Source organism: Lichenostomus cassidix, unplaced genomic scaffold (genome assembly GCF_008360975.1).
Source record: "Lichenostomus cassidix isolate B80296 unplaced genomic scaffold, HeHo_3.0 HiC_scaffold_34, whole genome shotgun sequence".
In the NCBI taxonomy this organism is placed as follows: domain Eukaryota; kingdom Metazoa; phylum Chordata; class Aves; order Passeriformes; family Meliphagidae; genus Lichenostomus; species Lichenostomus cassidix.
In genome coordinates, this window is record NW_028147431.1 from 212452 (window position 1) to 230981 (window position 18530).

Here is an 18530-nt window from a genome sequence, read left to right on the forward strand (position 1 = left end):
CAGCCAGGTGACAGTGCCACACTCACTGTGCTGTCACCCTCACCCCCCAGCCCTGGGGACACCCCGAATCCTACGATGACACCCCAAACCCCACGGCGACACACCGAATCCCACGGTGACACCTTGAATCCCACAGTGACACCTCGAATCCCACGGTGACACCCCAAAGGAAGGATACAGGACGATCCCGGCCAGCAGCCAGGTGACAGTGCCACACTCACTGTGCTGTCACCCTCACCCCCCCAGCCCTGGGGACACCCCAAACCCCACGGTGACACCCTGAACCCCACGGTGACACCCCAAACCCCACGGTGACACCCCGAAGGAAGGATACAGGACGATCCCGGCCAGCAGCCAGTAGTCGTGGCGCCGATGCCAAATCTCGTTGAGCTTCCCCGAGGAGATGGCAGCGCGCTCCTCGTTCTGCCACAGCGTGTGCAGCTCTGCGGGGACAGCGCGTCAGACGGACCCTCCGTGTCCCCTCGCTGTCCCCTGGTGTCCCCAGGTGTCCCCCAGTGTCCTCTCGCTGTGCCCCAGTGTCCCCCACGTGTCCCCAGGTGTCCCCTTGCTGTCCCTCAGTGTCCCCTCACTGTCCCCCGGTGTCCCCTGCTGTCCCCCGGTGTCCCTCAGTGTCACCTCACTGTCCCCTCGTGTCCCCAGGTGTCCCCCGGTGTCCTCTCACTGTGTCCCAGTGTCCCCCACGTGTCCCCTGATGTCCCCTCTCTATCCTCTCGCTGTCCCCCAGTGTCTCCTCACGATCCCCAGGTGTCCCCTCACTGTCCCCAGGTGTCCCCTCACAATCCCCAGGTGTCCCCAGCATCCCCTCGCTGTCCCCAGTATCCCCGGTGTCCCCAGTGTCCCCGCTGTCCCCAGTGTCCCCAGTGTCCCCGCTGTCCCCAGTGTCCCCGCTGTCCCCAGTGTCCCCGCTGTCCCCAGTGTCCCCAGTATCCCTTGCTGTCCCCGGTGTGCCCGCTGTCCCCGCTCACCCGTGAAGCCACCGTCGGCGATGTTGAACATGAACCGCGGCTTGTCAGCCTTGTCGTCCCTCCGGCCGTTGGGGCGAACGTCCGGCTTGGGCTCCTTGTCGGCCTTCACCTCCTCTGGGGGGGGAGGGACAGGGGGGGAGGGGTCAGTGCCAGGTCTGACCACCCCTGGACCCCCAAAATTCCCTCAGACCCCCCCAAAAACAGCCCCAGCCCCCTCTGGATCAGCAGGAAGGTTCTGGAGATTAACTCATTGGATGAGAGAAGGGTTGGGTTAGGCCCCGCCCACTCTGGGTTAAGCTCCGCCCACTCAGGGCTGTCACCTCCTCTGGGGGGTGGGGACACGGGGGGAGGGGTCAGGGACACCTCTGACCCCCCAGAGTGCCCAAAGGACCCCCAGGACCCCAATAAGGAGGAAAATTTGGGAGCCTCAGAGAATGAAACAGGGGGTTGGGTTAAGCCCCGCCCACTCTATCAAGCCCCGCCCCTCCAGGTTAAACCAACCCCACACCCAAGCCCCGCCCACTACATCAAGCCCCGCCCCTCCAGGGTAAACCTTGCTCTCTCTGGGTTAGGCACCGCCCACACACAAGCCACGCCCCCGTGGGTTAAATCCCCCACTCTGCGTTAAGCCACGCCCACACTATATCAAGCCCCGCCCCTCCAGGTTAAACCCCACCCCCTCTGTGCTAAGCACTGCTGTGCGCTGAAACCCCGCCCACTACATGCCAAGCCCTGCCCCCTCCAGGGTAAGCCCCGCCCACTATATGCCAATCATTTCCCTTCCCGGTTAAACCCCGCCCACTATATGTCAATCACTGCACTTCCAGGGTAAGCCCCGCCCACTATATGTCAATCATTTCCCTTCCAGGGTAGGCTCCGCCCACTATACGTCAATCATTTCCCTTCCAGGGTAAGCCCCGCCCGCTATATGTCAATCACTCCACTTCCAGGTTAAACCCCGCCCACTATATGTCAATCATTGCCTCTCCAAGGTAAACCCCTCCCACTGTATGTTAATAACAGCTATCTTTAGGTTAAACCACGCCCCTCCAGGTTAAGCCCCGCCCCCTGCGGGTCAGGCCCCGCCCCCCGATACCTCTTTTGGGGTCGGGGTCCCCCAGGCGCTCTTTGGGTTCTTCCTCTGGGGTTTTCTCGTCCCCTTTGTCACCCGTCAGGCCCTTCTCGGGCTCGGCGCCTGTGGGACGGCAGGGGGGAGCTGGGGTTTGGGGTTTATGGGGTTTGTGGTTTATGGGGTTTGTGGTTTATGGGATTTGGGGTTTATGGGATTTGAGGTTTTATTGGGATTTGGGGTTTATGGGATTTGGGGTTTATGGGATTTGGGGTTTTATTGGGATTTGGGGTTTATGGGATTTGGGGTTTATGGGATTTGGGGTTTTATTGGGATTTAGGGTTTTATTGGGATCTGGGGTTTATGGGATCTGGGGTTTTATTGGGATTTGGGGTTTTATTGGGATTTGGGGTTTATGGGATTTGGGGTTTATGGGATTTGGGGTTTTCTTGGGATTTGGGGATCTGGGATTTGGGGTTTATGGGATTTGGGGTTCATGGGATTTGGGGTTTTCTTGGGATTTGGGGATCTGGGATTTTGGGAAGTCCCAGGATATGAACTTTTCCTGGGATTTGGGGGTTTCTGGGATTTGAAGTTTTCCCAGGATTTGGGGTTTCCCGGGATTTGGGTTATTCCCAGGATTTGGGTATTTTGGGATTTGGCGTTTCTGGTATTTGGGGTTTCCTTGGGATTTGGTTATTTTGGGATTTGGGGTTTCCAGAATTTGGGGTTTCCGGGATTTGGGGTTTCCAGGATTTGGGGTTTCCCAGGATTTGGGTATTTGAGATTTGGGGTTTCCAGAATTTGGGGTTTCCGGGATTTGGGGTATTTCGGGTCTCACCTGGCCGCTCCTCACGCAGCCCGTCGCTCTCGGGGTCTCTCTGCCCAGAGCTCTCCTCCTCGTCCCCCTTGCGCCCCTCGGCCTCGCTGCCATCGCCGGGGGACGGTGGCACCTCGGGGACAGCAGCCTGCGGGGACACAGCAGGGATTGTCACCCTCGGTGGTGGCACCTTGGGGACAGCAGCCTGGGGGGACAAGGCGGGGGTGGCACCCCCAGCGGGGTCACCTCGGGGTCCCCCAGCCACCCCCAGCGGTGACAAGGGGACGTGGGGACAATGGGATGGCAAGGGAAGGGACAAGGATGGAGGACAGGCGGGACAGGGAGACAAGGACAGGGGGTGAGGACAGGGTTGGGGACAGGGAGGACACAACTGGGGACAGCCAGGACATGATGGAGGACGAGGTTGGGGACAGAGAGGACACAAATGGGGACAGGGATGGGGACAGAACTGGGGACAAGGAAAACGTGAGTGGGACAGGGAGGCTGCGAAGGAGACAGGAATGGGGACAGGGATGGGGACAGGGATGGGGACAGGGGATGGGGACAGTTCTGTCACTCACATCTGTCTCCATCTTCTCGGGGCCTTTGGGCTCCTTCTCGTCCCTGCTGTCACCCTCGTCCCTGTCCGGGGGTGGCCCTGGGCAGTCCCCGCGCTCGCTGGGCACCGGCGTGGCTGGGGACAGGGGATGTCAGGACATCTTGTCCCCAGTGTCCCCTGGGGCCTCTCTCTCCCTGTCCCCAGCCCATGTCCCCTGTCCCTGTCCCAAGCCTGTCCCCCATGTCCCTCCCTCCATCCCACCCCTCTGTCCCCATGTCCCTGTCCCACTTCCATTCTGTCCCCCTGTCCCCATGCCATGTCCCCCATGTCCCCCCCACCATCTTCATCCTGTCCCCATCCTGTCCCCATCCCCTCCCTGTCCCCCGTGTCCCCCACTGCACCCCAACCCCCATCCTGTTCCCACCCTGTCCCCTGTGTCCCCCATCTTGTCCCAATCCCGTGTCCCCCACATCTCCTCCTCCATCCCCACCCGGTCCCCATGTCCCTCACTCCACCCCAATCCCCTCCCTGTCCCCCATCTGTCCCCATCACCATCCTGTCCTCATCCCCTCCCTGTCCCCGTGTCCCCATCCTGTCCCCTCTGTCCCCATCCCCATCCCATACCCAATCCCCTCACTGTCCCATCCTGTCCCCCATGCTGTCCCTTCTGTCCCCATGTCCCCATCCTGTCCCCATCCCTCTCTGTCCCCATCTGTCCCCATGTCCCCCCTGCTGTCCTCACACAGTCCCCATCCTGTCCCCATGTCCCCCATGCTCTGTACCCATCCCTATCTTGTCACCACTCTGCCTCCATGTCCCCATTCTGTCCCTGTGTCCCCATGTCCCTGTCCCCATCTGTCCCCATGTCCCCACCCTGTCCCCATGTCCCCACCCTGTCCCCTGTCCCCATCCTGTTCCCATGTCCTCCATCCCATCCCATCCCAATCACCATCCTGTCCCCACATCCCCACGCTGTCCCCATCCTGTCCCCCAGGCTGTCCCCAGGCTGTCCCCAGGTGTCACCTGGCGTGGGGGGCGCGGGGCTGGGGGGTCCGCTCTGCTCGGGGCTGGGGGGTCCTGTCTTGGCGGGGGAGGAGGCGCGGGAGGAGCGCTTGGAGTCGGCGCTGGGCTCGGGGGCGAGTTCCGGGAGTGACCAGCGGCCGTTGATGTGCTCAAACTCCTGAACCTATGGAGAAACCCAAAACCACCAAAAATTACCCCAAAAAATCCCCCAGGCCAGCTCGGGCAGTGACCAGCGGCCGTTGATGTGCCCAAACTCCTGAACCTACAGAGAACCCAAAAAATTACCCCAAAAACCCCAAAAAATTACCCCTAAAACCCCCCAGGCCAGCTCAGGGAGTGACCAGCGGCCGTTGATGTGCTCGAACTCCTGAACCTATGGAGAAACCCAAAAAATTACCCCAAAAACAGACCTAAACCCCCCAGGAGAGCTCAGGCAGTGACCAGCGGCTGTTGATGTGCTCAAACTCCTGAACCTGTGGGGAACCCCAAAACCACCAAAAATTACCCCAAAAAATCCCCCAGGCCAGCTCAGGGAGTGACCAGTGGCCGTTGATGTGCTCAAACTCCTGAACCTGCAGGGAACCCAAAAATTACCCCAAAAAACAGATCCTAAACCCCCCAAGGTGAGCTCAGGGAGTGACCAGCGGCCGTTGATGTGCTCCAACTCCTGAACCTGTGGGGAACCCCAAAAAATTACCCCAAAAACCAGATCCTAAAAACCCCCCAGGCCAGCTCGGGCAGTGACCAGCGGCCGTTGATGTGCTCGAACTCCTGAACCTACAGAGAACCCCAAAACCCACAAAAATTACCCCAAAAAACCAGACCCTAAAAACCCCCCAAAACCAGACCCTAAAACTGCCAAAAAAAAGACCCAAAACCCCCCAGGCCAGCTCGGGAAGCGACCAGTGGCTTAACCTCCTGAACCTGGGGGGGCACAGGGGGTCAGCAACCCCAAAAACCTTCCTGGGAACCCCAAAAACCCCTAAAAAGGATCCCAAAATATCTCCAGGGGGAGCAGCTCAGGAGGACCCCAAAACCAGACCCTAAAAACCCCAAAACCAGACCCTAAAACCCCAAAAGCTGCCTGGGGAACCCCAAAACCAGGGTGTTCCCAGGTGTTCCCAGGTGTTTGTGGGTGTTCCTCGTTGTCCCCAGGTGTCTCCAGGTGTGTCCCCAGGTGTCTCCAGGTGTCCCCAGGTGTCTGTGGATGTGTCTCCACGTGTACTGGGCTGTCCCAGGGGTGTCCCCAGGTGTCCAGGCGTGTCCCCAGGTGTGTCCCCAGGTGTCCAGGTGTGTCCCCAGGTGTGTCTGCAGGTGTGTCCCCAGGTGTCTCCAGATGTGTCCCCAGGTATCTCCAGATGTGCCCCCAGGTGTCCCCAGGTGTCTCCAGGTGTGTCCCCAGGTGTCTGAAGGTGTTCCTGGGTGTCCCCAGGTGTCCCCCTGGCTGTCCCCAGGTGTCCCCGTACCTTTTTCTTGACGAGGGACATGACGCCGATGCGGGTGAGCACCTGCTGCCGGGACAGTCCCTCCCTGGGGACACCGTCGGCGAACGTCTCGGAGCCATCGGCGCCAGGCTCACACAGGTGGCGCATGAACAGTGACACGTACGCCCTGGGGACAGCAACGGGGACATGGGGACATCAGTGGGGACATGGGGACATCAGTGGGGACATGGGGACATGGGGACAGTGACACATGAACAGCGACACGTAGGCCCCGGGGACAGCAACGGGGACATCAATAGGGACATGGGGACACATGAACAGTGACACGTAGGCCCTGGGGACATCATTGGGGACATCAATGGGGACAGTGACACATGAACGACATGAAGCCCCTTGAAACATCGTGGGGACATGTGAATGGGGACACGGGGACATCAAAGGGGACATGGGGACATGCAAATGGGGACACGTGAACAGGGACACACAGGCCCTGGGGACTTGCTGCCACCCTGATATCCCTGCCATCCCCGTTGCCCCTCCCATCCCCACTGTCCCTGCCACTGTCCCTTGTCCCTTTGTCCCCGCGCCATCAGCCCTGTGTCCCTGTGTCCCCATGTCCCCAATGTCCCCATGTCCCCGCACCATCAGCCCGTGTCCCCGTGTCCCCAGTGTCCCCGTGTCCCCGCGCCATCAGCCCTTGTCCCCTCGTCACCGCGCCTGTCCCTGCTGTGCCGCTCACGGCCGGGAGCTGCCACCTCTCTGGCGTCCCCAAGGCCACTTGCGGCCCCCCGAGGGGACATGGGGACCCCGGGGATGGCTCTGTGTCGGGCTGAGGGGGACAATGGCCTCGTCCAGTCCCCAGGACACCGACGGCCATGGCGCTCGGCTGAGTAAGGGCTCATCACGCGGCTTGGGGACAGAGGGGACATTGAGGGGACAGCAAGGGACAGCAGGGGACACTGGAGGGATATGGGGGACACAAGGACATGAGACTATGGGGACACAAAGGGACATAGGGACATGGAGGAACATGACATGACAGACACAGGTAGATGGGAAAGCACAGGAAGATGAGGGGACATGGGGACAGTGACAAACAGGGACACGGAGACATAAGGACACAGTGACAAATGGACACAGGGACATAGGGACACAGGAGACACAAGGACACAAATAGGGACAATGGGTAGGGGTGACATAGGGGACACATGGGGACAAAGGACTTGGGGACACACACAGGAATGCCACCCATCCCCATCACTGTGCCACCTGTGCCACTGCCTGTCCCCACTGCCACCATCTGTCCTTGCCACCACCTCCTGTCCCTGCTGCCACCACTTGTCCCTAATGCCACCATCCAATTCTGGTGCCACACCCTGTCCCTGATGCCATTATCTGTCCCCAACACCCTGTCCCTGGTGCCACCACTTGTCCTTGTCACCACCACCCACCCCTGTTGCCACCACCTGTCCTTGATGCCTCTCCCCAGTGTCACCATCTCTCATCCCCACTGTCCCCAGCGGTGTCCCTGCGTGTCCCCAATGCTGTCCCTGCTGTCCCCGGCGGTGTTCCCACTGTCCCCGGTGGTGTCCCTGAGTGTCGCCACATATCCCCAGTGTCACCACCCTCTCCAGGGTCCCTCCTGTCCCTGGCAGTGTCTCCACTGTCCCTGATGGTGTCACCACTGCCCCCACTGTCCCCACATGCTGTCACAGCCTGTCCTTGCTGTCCCCAGCAGTGTCCCTGCATGTCCCCGGCGGTGTCCCCACTGCCCCCAGTGGTGTCCCCGCCTGTCCCCGCTGTCCCTGGCAGTGTCCCTGCTGTCCCGTGCTGTCCCCACTGTCCCTGATGGTGTCCCCACTGTCCTCACTGTCCCCAATGGTGTCCCCACTGTCCCTGGTGGTGTCCCTGCTGCCCCTAGCAGTGTCCCCACTGTCCCTGATGGTGTCACCACTGTCCCCGATGGTGTCCCCGCTGTCCCCGGCGCTGTCCCCACTGTCCCTGATGGTGTCACCACTGTCCCCAGTGGTGTCCCCGGCGCTGTCCCCGCTGTCCCCAGAGTGTCACCTACTTGAACTCCTTCTCGGTCTTGCCGCGCAGGTCCCTCACGAGCCACTGCGAGGTGAAGGCGTCCTGGGGTGGCATCCCCCAGCGCATGACAGCGTTCAGGAACGCCTTGCGCTGCCGCGTGTTGAACCCCAGCACCTGCGGGGACATTGGGGACATTGTGGGGACATCGAGGGGATTGGGGGCATTGGGGACATTGTGGGGATTGGGGATATTGGGGACACAGGGGTGACAGGGACACGCTGCCATCATCCCCCAGCGCATGACAGCGTTCAGGAACGCCTTGCGCTGCCGCGTGTTGAACCCCAGCACCTGCGGGGGACATTGGGGACATTGGGGACATCAATGGGGACATTGTGGGGATTGGGGATGTTGGGGACACAGGGGTGACAGGGACACCCTGCCACCATCCCCCAGCACATGACCGCGTTCAGGAACGCCTTGCGCTGCCGCGTGTTGAACCCCAGAACCTGTGGGGGACATTGGGGACATTGGGGACATTGTGGGGACATCAATGGGGACATTGTGGGGATTGGGGATATTGGGGACACAGGGGTGACAGGGACACCCTGCCATCATCCCCCAGCGCATGACAGCGTTCAGGAACGCCTTGCACTGCCGCGTGTTGAACCCCAGAACCTGCGGGGACATTGGGGACATCAGTGGGGACATGGGGTGACAAGGACACCCTGACATCATCCCCCAGCACATGACAGCGTTCAGGAACGCCTTGTGCTGCCATGTGTTGAACCCCAGAACCTGCGGGGGACACTGGGGACATTGGGGACACTGGAGATATTGGGGATGTTGGGCTTGTTGGGGACATCAAGGATGTTGGGGACATTGGGGATATTTGGGACATTGGGGATGTTGGGGACACTGAGGAGACTGGGGACACCAGGGTGTCAGGGGGACACTGGAGGTGTCTGGGGACCTCCTTGCCTTGTCCCCAAAGACAGGGACAGGGACAGTGACACCCCAGTGGTCGCTGGGATGTCCCCAGCCCCCCCAGGAATGTCCCCAAGCCCCAGGGATGTCCCCAGGGATGTCCCCCGGGATGTCCCCAGAACCCTCAGGCTGTCCCCTGGGATGTCCCCAAGCCCCAGGGATATCCCCAGGAATGTCCCCAAGCCCCAGGGATGTCCCCAGGGATGTCCCCCGGGATGTCCCCAGAACCCTCAGGCTGTCCCCTGGGATGTCCCCAAGCCCCAGGGATATCCCCAGGAATGTCCCCAAGCCCCAGGGATGTCCCCAGGAATGTCCCCCGGGATGTCCCCAGAACCCTCAGGCTGTCCCCTGGGATGTCCCCAAGCCCCAGGGATATCCCCAGGAATGTCCCCAAGCCCCAGGGATGTCCCCAGGAATGTCCCCATGTCCCTCAGGATGTCCCCAAGCCCCAGGGATGTCCTCAGCGATGTCCCCAACCCCCCGAATGTCCCCTGGGATGTCCCCAGGGATGTCCCCAACCCCCCCGCAGTGTCCCCAGGGATGTCCCCAACCCCCCCGATGTCCCCCGGGATATCCCCAAGCCCCTGGGATGTCCCCCGCAGTGTCCCCAGGGATGTCCCCAAGCCCCCCGATGTCCCCTCCCCTCACCTCGATGTTGCCGCCCACCCGGGCCAGCAGTGGGGGGAGGGGTTTGTCCTTCTCGTTCCGCAGCTGCCGCTTGGACTGGCGCCGGCCTGGGGGAGGGGCGGGCAGGGGTCAGGACACCCCCGTGTCACCCTGACCCCCCTGGGTCACCCTGACCCCCCTAGGGACACCCTGACCCCCCCCTTTGGGGACACCCTGACCCCCCATGGTCACCCTGACGCCCCTAGGGCCACCCTTAGGCCACCCTGACCCCTTTGTCACCCTCCACCCCCCCGTGTCACCCTGACCCCTCCCCAAATGAAGGGAGGTCACCCACGGGGACACAGGAGGTGACATGGGGACAGAGAGGACATGGGACATTGAGCGGACGTAAGGGGACAATGAATGGACACAGGGACATGGGGACACAGAATGGACGTGAGGTGACACAGGGGACACTGAGGTGACACAGAGATGACACAGGGGGACACAGAGGGGACATGAGGGGGCACAGAGGGGACCCAGAGGTGACATCAGGGGACCCAGAGGTGACGTGACAGGAAACAGGTGACACAGAGGTGACATGAGGGGACCCAGGTGACACTGACCCTCTGGCCGCTCGTCGAAGTCCTCATCCTCCTCCTCGGAGCCAACCGAGTACTCGGATTGGTTATCTGGGGGACAGCGGTGGCGTTGGGGACAGCACGGCCATGTGTCCAGCGTGTCCCAGTGTGACCAGTGGGGACAGCGTGGCGTTGGGGACAGCACGGCCATGTGACCAGTGTGTCCCAGTGTGACCAGCGTGTCCCAGTGTGACCAGCGGGGACAGCGTGGCGTTGGGGACAGCACGGCCCAGTGTGACCAGCGTGTCCCAGTGTGACCAGTGGGGACAGCGGTGGCGTTGGGGACAGCACAGCCCAGTGTGACCAGCGTGTCCCAGTGTGACCAGTGGGGACAGCGTGTCCCAGTGTGACCAGTGGGGACAGCGTGGCGTTGAGGACAGCATGGCCCAGTGTGACCAGCATGTCCAGTGTGTCCCAGTGTGACCAGTGGGGACAGCGTGGTGTTGGGGACAGCACGGCCCAGTGTGACCAGCGTGTCCAGCGTGTCCAGTGTGACCAGTGTGTCCAGTAGGTCCCAGTGTGACCAGTATGTCCAGTCCATCCCAGTCCCTCCCAGTACCATCCCAGTCCATCCCAGTACCTTCCTAATGACTTCCAGTCCCTCCCAGTACCTCCCAGTACCATCCCAGTCCCAGTCAGTCCATCCCAGTACCATCCCAGTCCCTCCCAGTCCCCCCCAGTGCCCACCTTGGTCCTCCTGGGCGGCGTCATTGTAGTTGACCTGTTTCCTGACCCGCTTGCCCTCGCCCAGGTTCCTGGCCAGTCCCTCCCTGTCCCTCCCAGTCCCTCCCAGTACCTCCCAGTCCATCCCAGTTCCCCCCAGTGCCCACCTTGGTCCTCCTGGACAGCATCATTGTAGTTGACCTCTTTCCTGACCCATCTGCCCTTGCCCAGGTTCCTGGCCAGTCCATCCTAGTCCATCCCAGTACCTTCCTAATGACTTCCAGTGCCTCCCAGTCCATCCCAGTACCATCCCAGTCCATCCCAGTTCCCCCCAGTGCTCACCTTGGTCCTCCTGGGCGGCGTCGTTGTAGTTGACCTGTTTCCTGACCCGCTTGCCCTTGCCCAGGTTCCTGGCCAGGTCCTCCTGCTGCTGCTCGTAGTGATGTCTCAGCAGCTTCTCCCAGTAGTCAGGATCCACGTTCTCCTCCTGCTTGATGATCTCGCGCTCGATCTCCTCGATCTGCAGGACACATGGGGACACATGGGGACACCTGTGGTCACTCGGGGCACTCAGGGGATCCTGCCAGCTGCGGGGTCACTGCTGGATTGGTCAGTGCTGGTCACTGTCCCCAGAGCCGGTGGCCCTGTCCTTGTTGTCTCCATCATCTCCAAGTTCTGGAATCCCAACAGTCTTTAGTGGCTTTGTCAGCCTCAGTGGCTCCATTGTCCCCACTGTCCCCATTGTCCTCATCTCCATCGCCCCCATCATCTATGGCTACATTGTCCCCATCGTCCCCATTATCCTCATCTCCATAGTCCCCATCATCTATGGCTCTGTTGTCCCCATGGTCCCCATCACCTCCATCACCCTCATCTCCATCATTCCCATCATTTATGTCTCTGTTGTCCCCATTGTCCCCATCATCTACAGCTCCGTTGTCCCCACTGTCCCCATCACCTCCATCCCCCCTGTCCCCACCTCCAGTGACCCCATTTCCATTGTTCCCACCCCCACTGTCCCCAAACTCCATCATCCCCAGCTCCATTGTCCCCAAATCCACTGTCCTCATTCCCACTGTCCCCAAATCCACTGTCCCCATCTCCATCATCCCCAGCTCCATTGTCCCCAAATCCATTGTCCTCATCCCCACTGTCCCCAAATCCACTGTCTCCATCTCCATCATCCCCAGCTCCATTGTCCCCAAAGCCACTGTCCCCAAATTCCATTATCTCAATTCTCATTGTCCCCAACTCCAGTGACCCCAAACCATTGTCCCCATCTCCAGTCCCCAGCAGTAGATGTCCCCATCTACTGTCCCCAACTCCATGACTGCCAACTCAACTGTCCCCATCCCCACTGTCCCCAACTCAACTGTCCCCAAATGCATTGTCCCCATCCCCACTGCCCCCAAATCAACTGTCCCCATCCCCACTGTCCCCACCATCCCCACCACCTCAACCTCCACCTCACCCCATGCTCTTCCCACCAACCCCACGGTCTCCATCGTCCCCACGCTGTCCCAACCGCCACCCCCTCGGTGTCCCCTCAGCATCCCCTGGGTGTCCCACCTTGTCCTCCTCCCTGACGACGTACTGGGCCACCTTGAAGGAGCTCAGGTACTCGTTCATGTTCTGCACGTCGGCGTCGTCGGTGGCGTCCTGGTTGCGGTCCAGCAGCCGCGCGATGGCCTCGTTGTCGTAGTGGATGACGCTGCTGTCCTCCTCCTTGTTGTCCCCTGCGCGGCCACGCCGGGGGACACGGTGGGACACGGCCCAGAATGGCCACGTGTGGCCTGACACAGCCTCACACGCTTGGCCATGGCGCAACATGGCCTGGGCATGCTTGGACACAGCCTCACATGCTTGGACACGGCCTAGCGTGGCCTGAGCACATTCGGACATGGCCACACATGCTTGGACATGGCCACACATGCTTGGACATGGCCACACATGCTTGGACATGGCTTAACATGGTCTGGCGTGGCCTAGGCATGCTCGGACATGGCCACACATGCTCAGACATGGTCCCACATGCTCGGACATGGACCCCACATGCTTGGACATGGCTCAACACGGCCTGACATGGCCTGACACAGTCCAACACGCTCCAGCACAGCCCAACATGGCCTGACACAGCCCAACATGGCACAACATGGCCCAGTACAGCCCAGTATGGCTCAACACAGCCTGACACAGCCCAACATGGCCCAACACAGCCCAGTACAGCCCAGTTCAGCCCAGTTCAGCCAGTTCAGCCCAGCAGAGCCCAGTACAGCCCAATAGGGCCCAGTACAGCCCAGTACATCCCAGTACAACCCAGCAATGCCCAGTACAGCCTAGTACATCCCAGTTCAGCCCAGTACAGCCCAACATGCCCCAGTTGAGCCCAGTGCAATCCAACACAGCCCAGTACATCCCAGTTCAGCCCAGCATGGCCCAGTACAGCCCAGCAATGCCCAGTCCATCCCAGTTCAGCCCAGCACACCCCAGTTCAGCCCAGTACAGCCCAGCACACCCCAGTTCAGCCCAGTCCAGCCCAGCACACCCCAGTACATCCCAGTCCATCCCACCCCACCCTCGCCCCAGCCGACTGACCCTCGTTCTCGTCCTTGAAGAGCTCCTCGGTGCCGAACTTGAGGATGTCGTCGAGCTCCTGCTTGGACATGGAGCCGGCCTTGGAGCCCAGCCCGGGCCGCACCACCAGGTGCGTCAGCATCATCTTGCGCTTGGCCACCTGCGTGATCCTCTCCTCCACCGAGGCTCGCGTCACAAACCGGTAGATCATCACCTTGTTGGCCTGGCCGATGCGGTGCGCCCGGCTGAACGCCTGAGGGGACAGGGACAGGTCAGGGACAGCGTGGGGACAGGTCACAGACAGGTCAGGGACACAGCAGGTGACATGGGGGGACACCCTGGCCGATGCGGTGCGCCCGGCTGAAGGCCTAGGGGACAGGGACAGGTCAGGGACAGCGTGGGGACAGGTCACAGACAGGTCAGGGACACAGCAGGTGACATCCTGGCCGATGCGGTGCGCCCAGCTGAAGGCCTGAGGGGACAGTGACAGGTCAGGGACAGCGTGGGGACATTGTGGGGACACATCAGGTGACATGAGGTGACACCCTGGCCAATGCGGTGGGCGCAGCTGAAGGCCTGAGGGGACAGAGACAGGTCAGGGACAGTCTCGGGACGTTGTGGGGACAGCATGGGGACATCATGGGGACAGGTCACAGACAGGTCAGGGACATCCCAGGGACACATCAGGTGACATGTGGGTGACACCCTGGCTGATGTGGTGAGCCCGGCTGAAGGCCTAAGGGGACAGCGTGGGGACAGGTCAGGGACAGTGTGGGGACATTGTGGGGACAGGGCAGGGACATGTCAGGGACACTGTGAGGACACCCTGGGTACATGTCAGGTGACATGGGGGGACACCTTGGGGACAGGAGAAGTGCGGTGACACTGGCCGGGTGGCAGGTGACAAGGGGGTGACACTGGGCAGTCCCAGGTGACATTAGCCAGGTGGCAGGGGACATTGGACCAGTGGCAGGGGACACTGGCCAGGTGGCAGGTGACCCTGGCAGGTGGCAGGTGACACTGGCAGTGCCCGCTGCCCACCTGGATGTCGTTGTGGGGGTTCCAGTCCGAGTCGAAGATGACCACAGTGTCGGCCGTCGCCAGGTTGATGCCGAGGCCTCCGGCCCGCGTGGACAGCAGGAAACAGAACTGCTGCGCCCCCGGCGCTGCCCCCCCGGAGTCAGGGCGGGACCAGAATCCCCCAAAATCACCCCAAAATAACCCCAAAATCACCCCAAAATCACCCCCACTGCTGCGCCCCCGGCGCTGCCCCCCCGGAGTCAGGGCGGGACCAGAATCCCCCAAATTCACCCCAAAACCACCCCAAAATCATCCCAAAATCATCCCAAAAACACCCCCACTGCTGTGCCCTAAGCGCTGCCCCCCCGGAGTCAGGGCGGGACCAGAATCCCAAAAATCACCCCAAAATCACCCCAAAACCACCCCAAAAATAATCCCAAAATCACCCACACTGCTGCGCCCCTGGCGCTGCCCCCCCGGAGTCAGGGCGGGACCAGAATCCCCCAAAATCACCCCAAAATCACCCCAAAATCACCCCAAAATCACCCCAAAATCATCCCAAAAACACCCACACTGCTGCGCCCCCGGCGCTGCCCCCCCGGAGTCAGGGTGGGACCAGAATCCCTCAAAATCACCCCAAAATCACCCCATAAACACCCCATCAAAACTGCCCCTAAAATACCCCAAAAATACCCCGTCAAAATCACCCCAAAAACACTGTCCCCGTCCCTGTCCCCCTGTCCCTAGTGTTCCCAATGTCCCTAATATCCCCAACATGCCCAATGTCCCCAACGTCCCCAGTGTCCCCAATGCCCCCAAATCCCCTTGATGTCCCTGATGTCCCCAGTGTCCCTGATGTCCCAATGTCTGCAGTGTCCCCAAGCCCCCCGATGTCCCCAATATCCCCAATGTCCCCTATATCCCCAGCACGCCCAACATCCCCAATATCCCCAACGTCCCCAGTATCCCAAATCCCCCCAGGGTCCCCAATGTCCCCAATCCCCGCAGTGTCCCCAATGTCCCCGATGTCCCCAGTCGCTACCGTTGAAGCGGTCGATGGCCTCCTGCCGCAGAGCCCCAGTGATGCCACCATCCCTGTCCCCAGTGTCCCCATTCCCATCCCTGTCCCATGTCCCCAATCCCCCTGATGTCCCCAATGTCCCCAATCCCCCTGATGTCCCCAGTGTCCCCGATGTCCCCAGTGTCCCCAGTGTCCCCGATGTCCCCAGTCGCTACCGTTGAAGCGGTCGATGGCCTCCTGCCGCAGAGCCCCAGTGATGCCACCATCCCTGTCCCCAGTGTCCCCATTCCCATCCCTGTCCCATGTCCCCAATCCCCCTGATGTCCCCAATGTCCCCAATCCCCCTGATGTCCCCAGTGTCCCCGATGTCCCCAGTGTCCCCAGTGTCCCCGATGTCCCCAGTCGCTACCGTTGAAGCGGTCGATGGCCTCCTGCCGCAGAGCCCCAGTGATGCCACCATCCCTGTCCCCAGTGTCCCCATTCCCATCCCTGTCCCGTGTCCCCAATCCCCCCAGTGTCCCCGATGTCCCCAATGTCCCCGATGTCCCCAATGTCCCCAGTCGCTACCGTTGAAGCGGTCGATGGCCTCCTGCCGCAGAGCCCCAGTGATGCCACCATCGATCCTCTCGTACTTGTAGCCCTCGTAGTCCAGGAAATCCTCCAGCAGGTCCAGCATCTTCGTCATCTGCGCTACTGGTTAGACTGGGAGCCACTGGGGGGACTGGGGAGGGACTGGGAGGGACTGGGAGGGACTGGGAGGGACTGGGATGGACTGGGAGGGACTGGGAGGGACTGGGATGGACTGGGAGGGACTGGGATGGACTGGGGGAGACTGGGAGGGACAGGGGGGGACTGGGAGGGACTGGACTGGGAACACTGGGACAGGCACTGGTTAGACTGGGAGCAACTGGCAGTGACTGGGAGGCACTGGGGGGACTGGGAGGGACTGGGGAGCCTGGACTGGGCACACTGGGACTGACACTGGTTAGACTGGGAGGGACTGTGAGGCCGGGGGAACCCATACTGGGCACAGTGGGACTGCTGGGACTGGGACTGGTTAGACTGGGAGCTACTGGGAGGGACCGGGGGGGACTGGGGAGCCTGGACTGGCACACTGTGGCTGCTGGGATTGGCACTGGTTAGACTGGGAAGGACTCGGGGGGGACTGGGGGGCTTGGGGAGCCTGGACTGGGCATGCTGGGAGTGCTGGGATTGGCACTGGTTAGACTGGGAGGGACTGGGGAACCCATACTGGGCACACTGGGACTGCTGGGACTAGGACTGGTCAGACTGGGAGGGACTGGGGGAACCATTACTGGGCACAGTGGGACTGCTGGGACTGGCACTGGTTAAACTGGGAGGGACTGGGAAGGACTGGGGAACCCATACTGGGCACACAGGGACTGTTGTGCCTGGGACTGGTTAGACTGGGAGGGACTGGTTAAACTGGGAGGGACTGGGAAGGTCTGGGGGGCTTGGGGAGCCTGGACTGGGCATGCTGGGAATATTGGCACTGGTTAGACTGGGAGCAACTGGGAAGGACTGGGAGCAACTGGGGAGCCTGCACTGGGTACACTGGTGGTTCTTGGAAGGCCTGGGACATTTTGGGGTATTTTTAGAGGTTTTTTGGGGTGTTTTGGGGGTTTTTTGGGGTCTCACCTGGGAGAAGATCAGCACCCAGTGGTTCTGGGAGCATTTGGGTTATTTTTTGGGGTATTTCTTGAGGTTTTCTGGGGTATTTTGGGTTATTTTGGAGGTTTTTTGGGGTGTTTTGGGGTCTCACCTGGGAGAAGATTAGCACCTGGTGGTTCTGAGGGGTTTGGGGTTGGTTTTGGGGTATTTTTGGGGTGTTTTGGGGTCTCACCTGGGAGAAGATCAGCACCCGGTGGTTCTGCTCCTTCAGCTTCCTCAGCATCTTCTGCAGCAGCAGCAGCTTCCCCGAGGCTTTGATCAGAGCTCCGCCCTCGTAGGCACCGCTCGGCAGCTTCGGGGACTCCTGGGGACAGGGACAGGGGTGTCACCAACAGGGACAGGATGTCACCAACAGGGACCCCGAGTGTCCCCCTGTGCTCTCCATGTTCCTCCACCCCACGTCCCTCCATCCCTTCCATGTCCCTCTGTGTCCCTTTCTGTCCCACATCCTTCCAATACCTCCATGTCCCTCTGTGTCCCCATGTCCCTCCATGTCCCTCCATGTCCCTCCATGTCCCTCCATGTCCCCATGTCCTTCCATGTCCCCATGTCCCAAACCCTTACAACCTCTCCATGTCCCTCCCTGTCCTCTCCCTGTCCCCATGTCCCTCCATGTCTCCATGTCCCACATCCCTCTAACCTTCCCATGTCCCCTCCCTGTCCCCACGTCCATGTCCCCATGTCCCTCCATGTCCCCATGTTCCTCCGTGTCCCCATGTCCCACACCCAACCCCTCCATGTCCCCATGTCCCTCCCTGTCCCCATGTCCATGTCCCCACATCCTCTCCATGTCCCCGTGTCCCTCCACGTCCCAAACCCTTACAACCTCTCCATGTCCCCATGTCCCTCCATGTCCCACATCCATCTAACCCTCCCATGTCCCCTCCATGTCCCCATGTCCCAAACCCTTACAACCTCCCCATGTCCCTCCCTGTCCCCATGTCCCTCCATGTCCCACATCCCTCTAACCACTCCATGTCCCTCCATGTCCCCATGTCCCCTCCCTGTCCCCATGTCCCTCCATGTCCCAAACCCTTACAACCTCTCCACGTCCCCACGTCCCTCCATGTCCCTCCCTGTCCCACATCCCTCTAACCACTCCATGTCCCTCCCTGTCCCCACGTCCCTCCATGTCCCCCCCATGTCCCCACGCCCCGCGGTGTCCCCAAGCCCCCCCAGGTCCCCACCATGGCGGCCACGGGGAACAGGTAGGGGTGGTTGCAGCACTTCTTGAGGTCCATCATGATGTTGAGCAGGGACACCTGGTTCCCTCCGCCCCGCGAGTTCAGCGCCTCGAAGTTCCGCGTCAGGATGTACTTGTAGTACTTCCTGCGGGGACAGCGGTGGCACCGGCGGCTCTGGGGACGCCCGGGGCGGGTTGGGGACACGGCGGAGG

The 18530-nt window shown here is 61.2% G+C and overlaps 1 protein-coding gene across 3 annotated transcripts in view; it reads right to left on the bottom strand.

Moving 5' to 3' along the window:
* Window positions 1-18530, bottom strand: part of CHD3 (chromodomain helicase DNA binding protein 3) — a 63605-nt gene that overhangs the window by 7723 nt on the left and 37352 nt on the right. For all 3 annotated transcript variants that reach the window (XM_085045245.1, XM_085045246.1, XM_085045247.1), the window contains exons 19-35: window positions 18322-18463; window positions 17307-17438; window positions 16010-16127; window positions 14443-14567; window positions 13423-13654; window positions 12397-12563; window positions 11170-11347; window positions 10150-10215; window positions 9566-9651; window positions 7974-8107; window positions 5924-6068; window positions 4458-4620; window positions 3457-3569; window positions 2897-3023; window positions 2083-2181; window positions 987-1100; window positions 335-443 (exon numbers count right to left, since the gene is read on the bottom strand). In XM_085045245.1, the coding sequence (XP_084901371.1) occupies window positions 335-443; window positions 987-1100; window positions 2083-2181; window positions 2897-3023; window positions 3457-3569; window positions 4458-4620; window positions 5924-6068; window positions 7974-8107; window positions 9566-9651; window positions 10150-10215; window positions 11170-11347; window positions 12397-12563; window positions 13423-13654; window positions 14443-14567; window positions 16010-16127; window positions 17307-17438; window positions 18322-18463 (2250 nt within the window). The remainder of the gene's footprint in view (window positions 1-334; window positions 444-986; window positions 1101-2082; window positions 2182-2896; window positions 3024-3456; window positions 3570-4457; window positions 4621-5923; window positions 6069-7973; window positions 8108-9565; window positions 9652-10149; window positions 10216-11169; window positions 11348-12396; window positions 12564-13422; window positions 13655-14442; window positions 14568-16009; window positions 16128-17306; window positions 17439-18321; window positions 18464-18530) is intronic.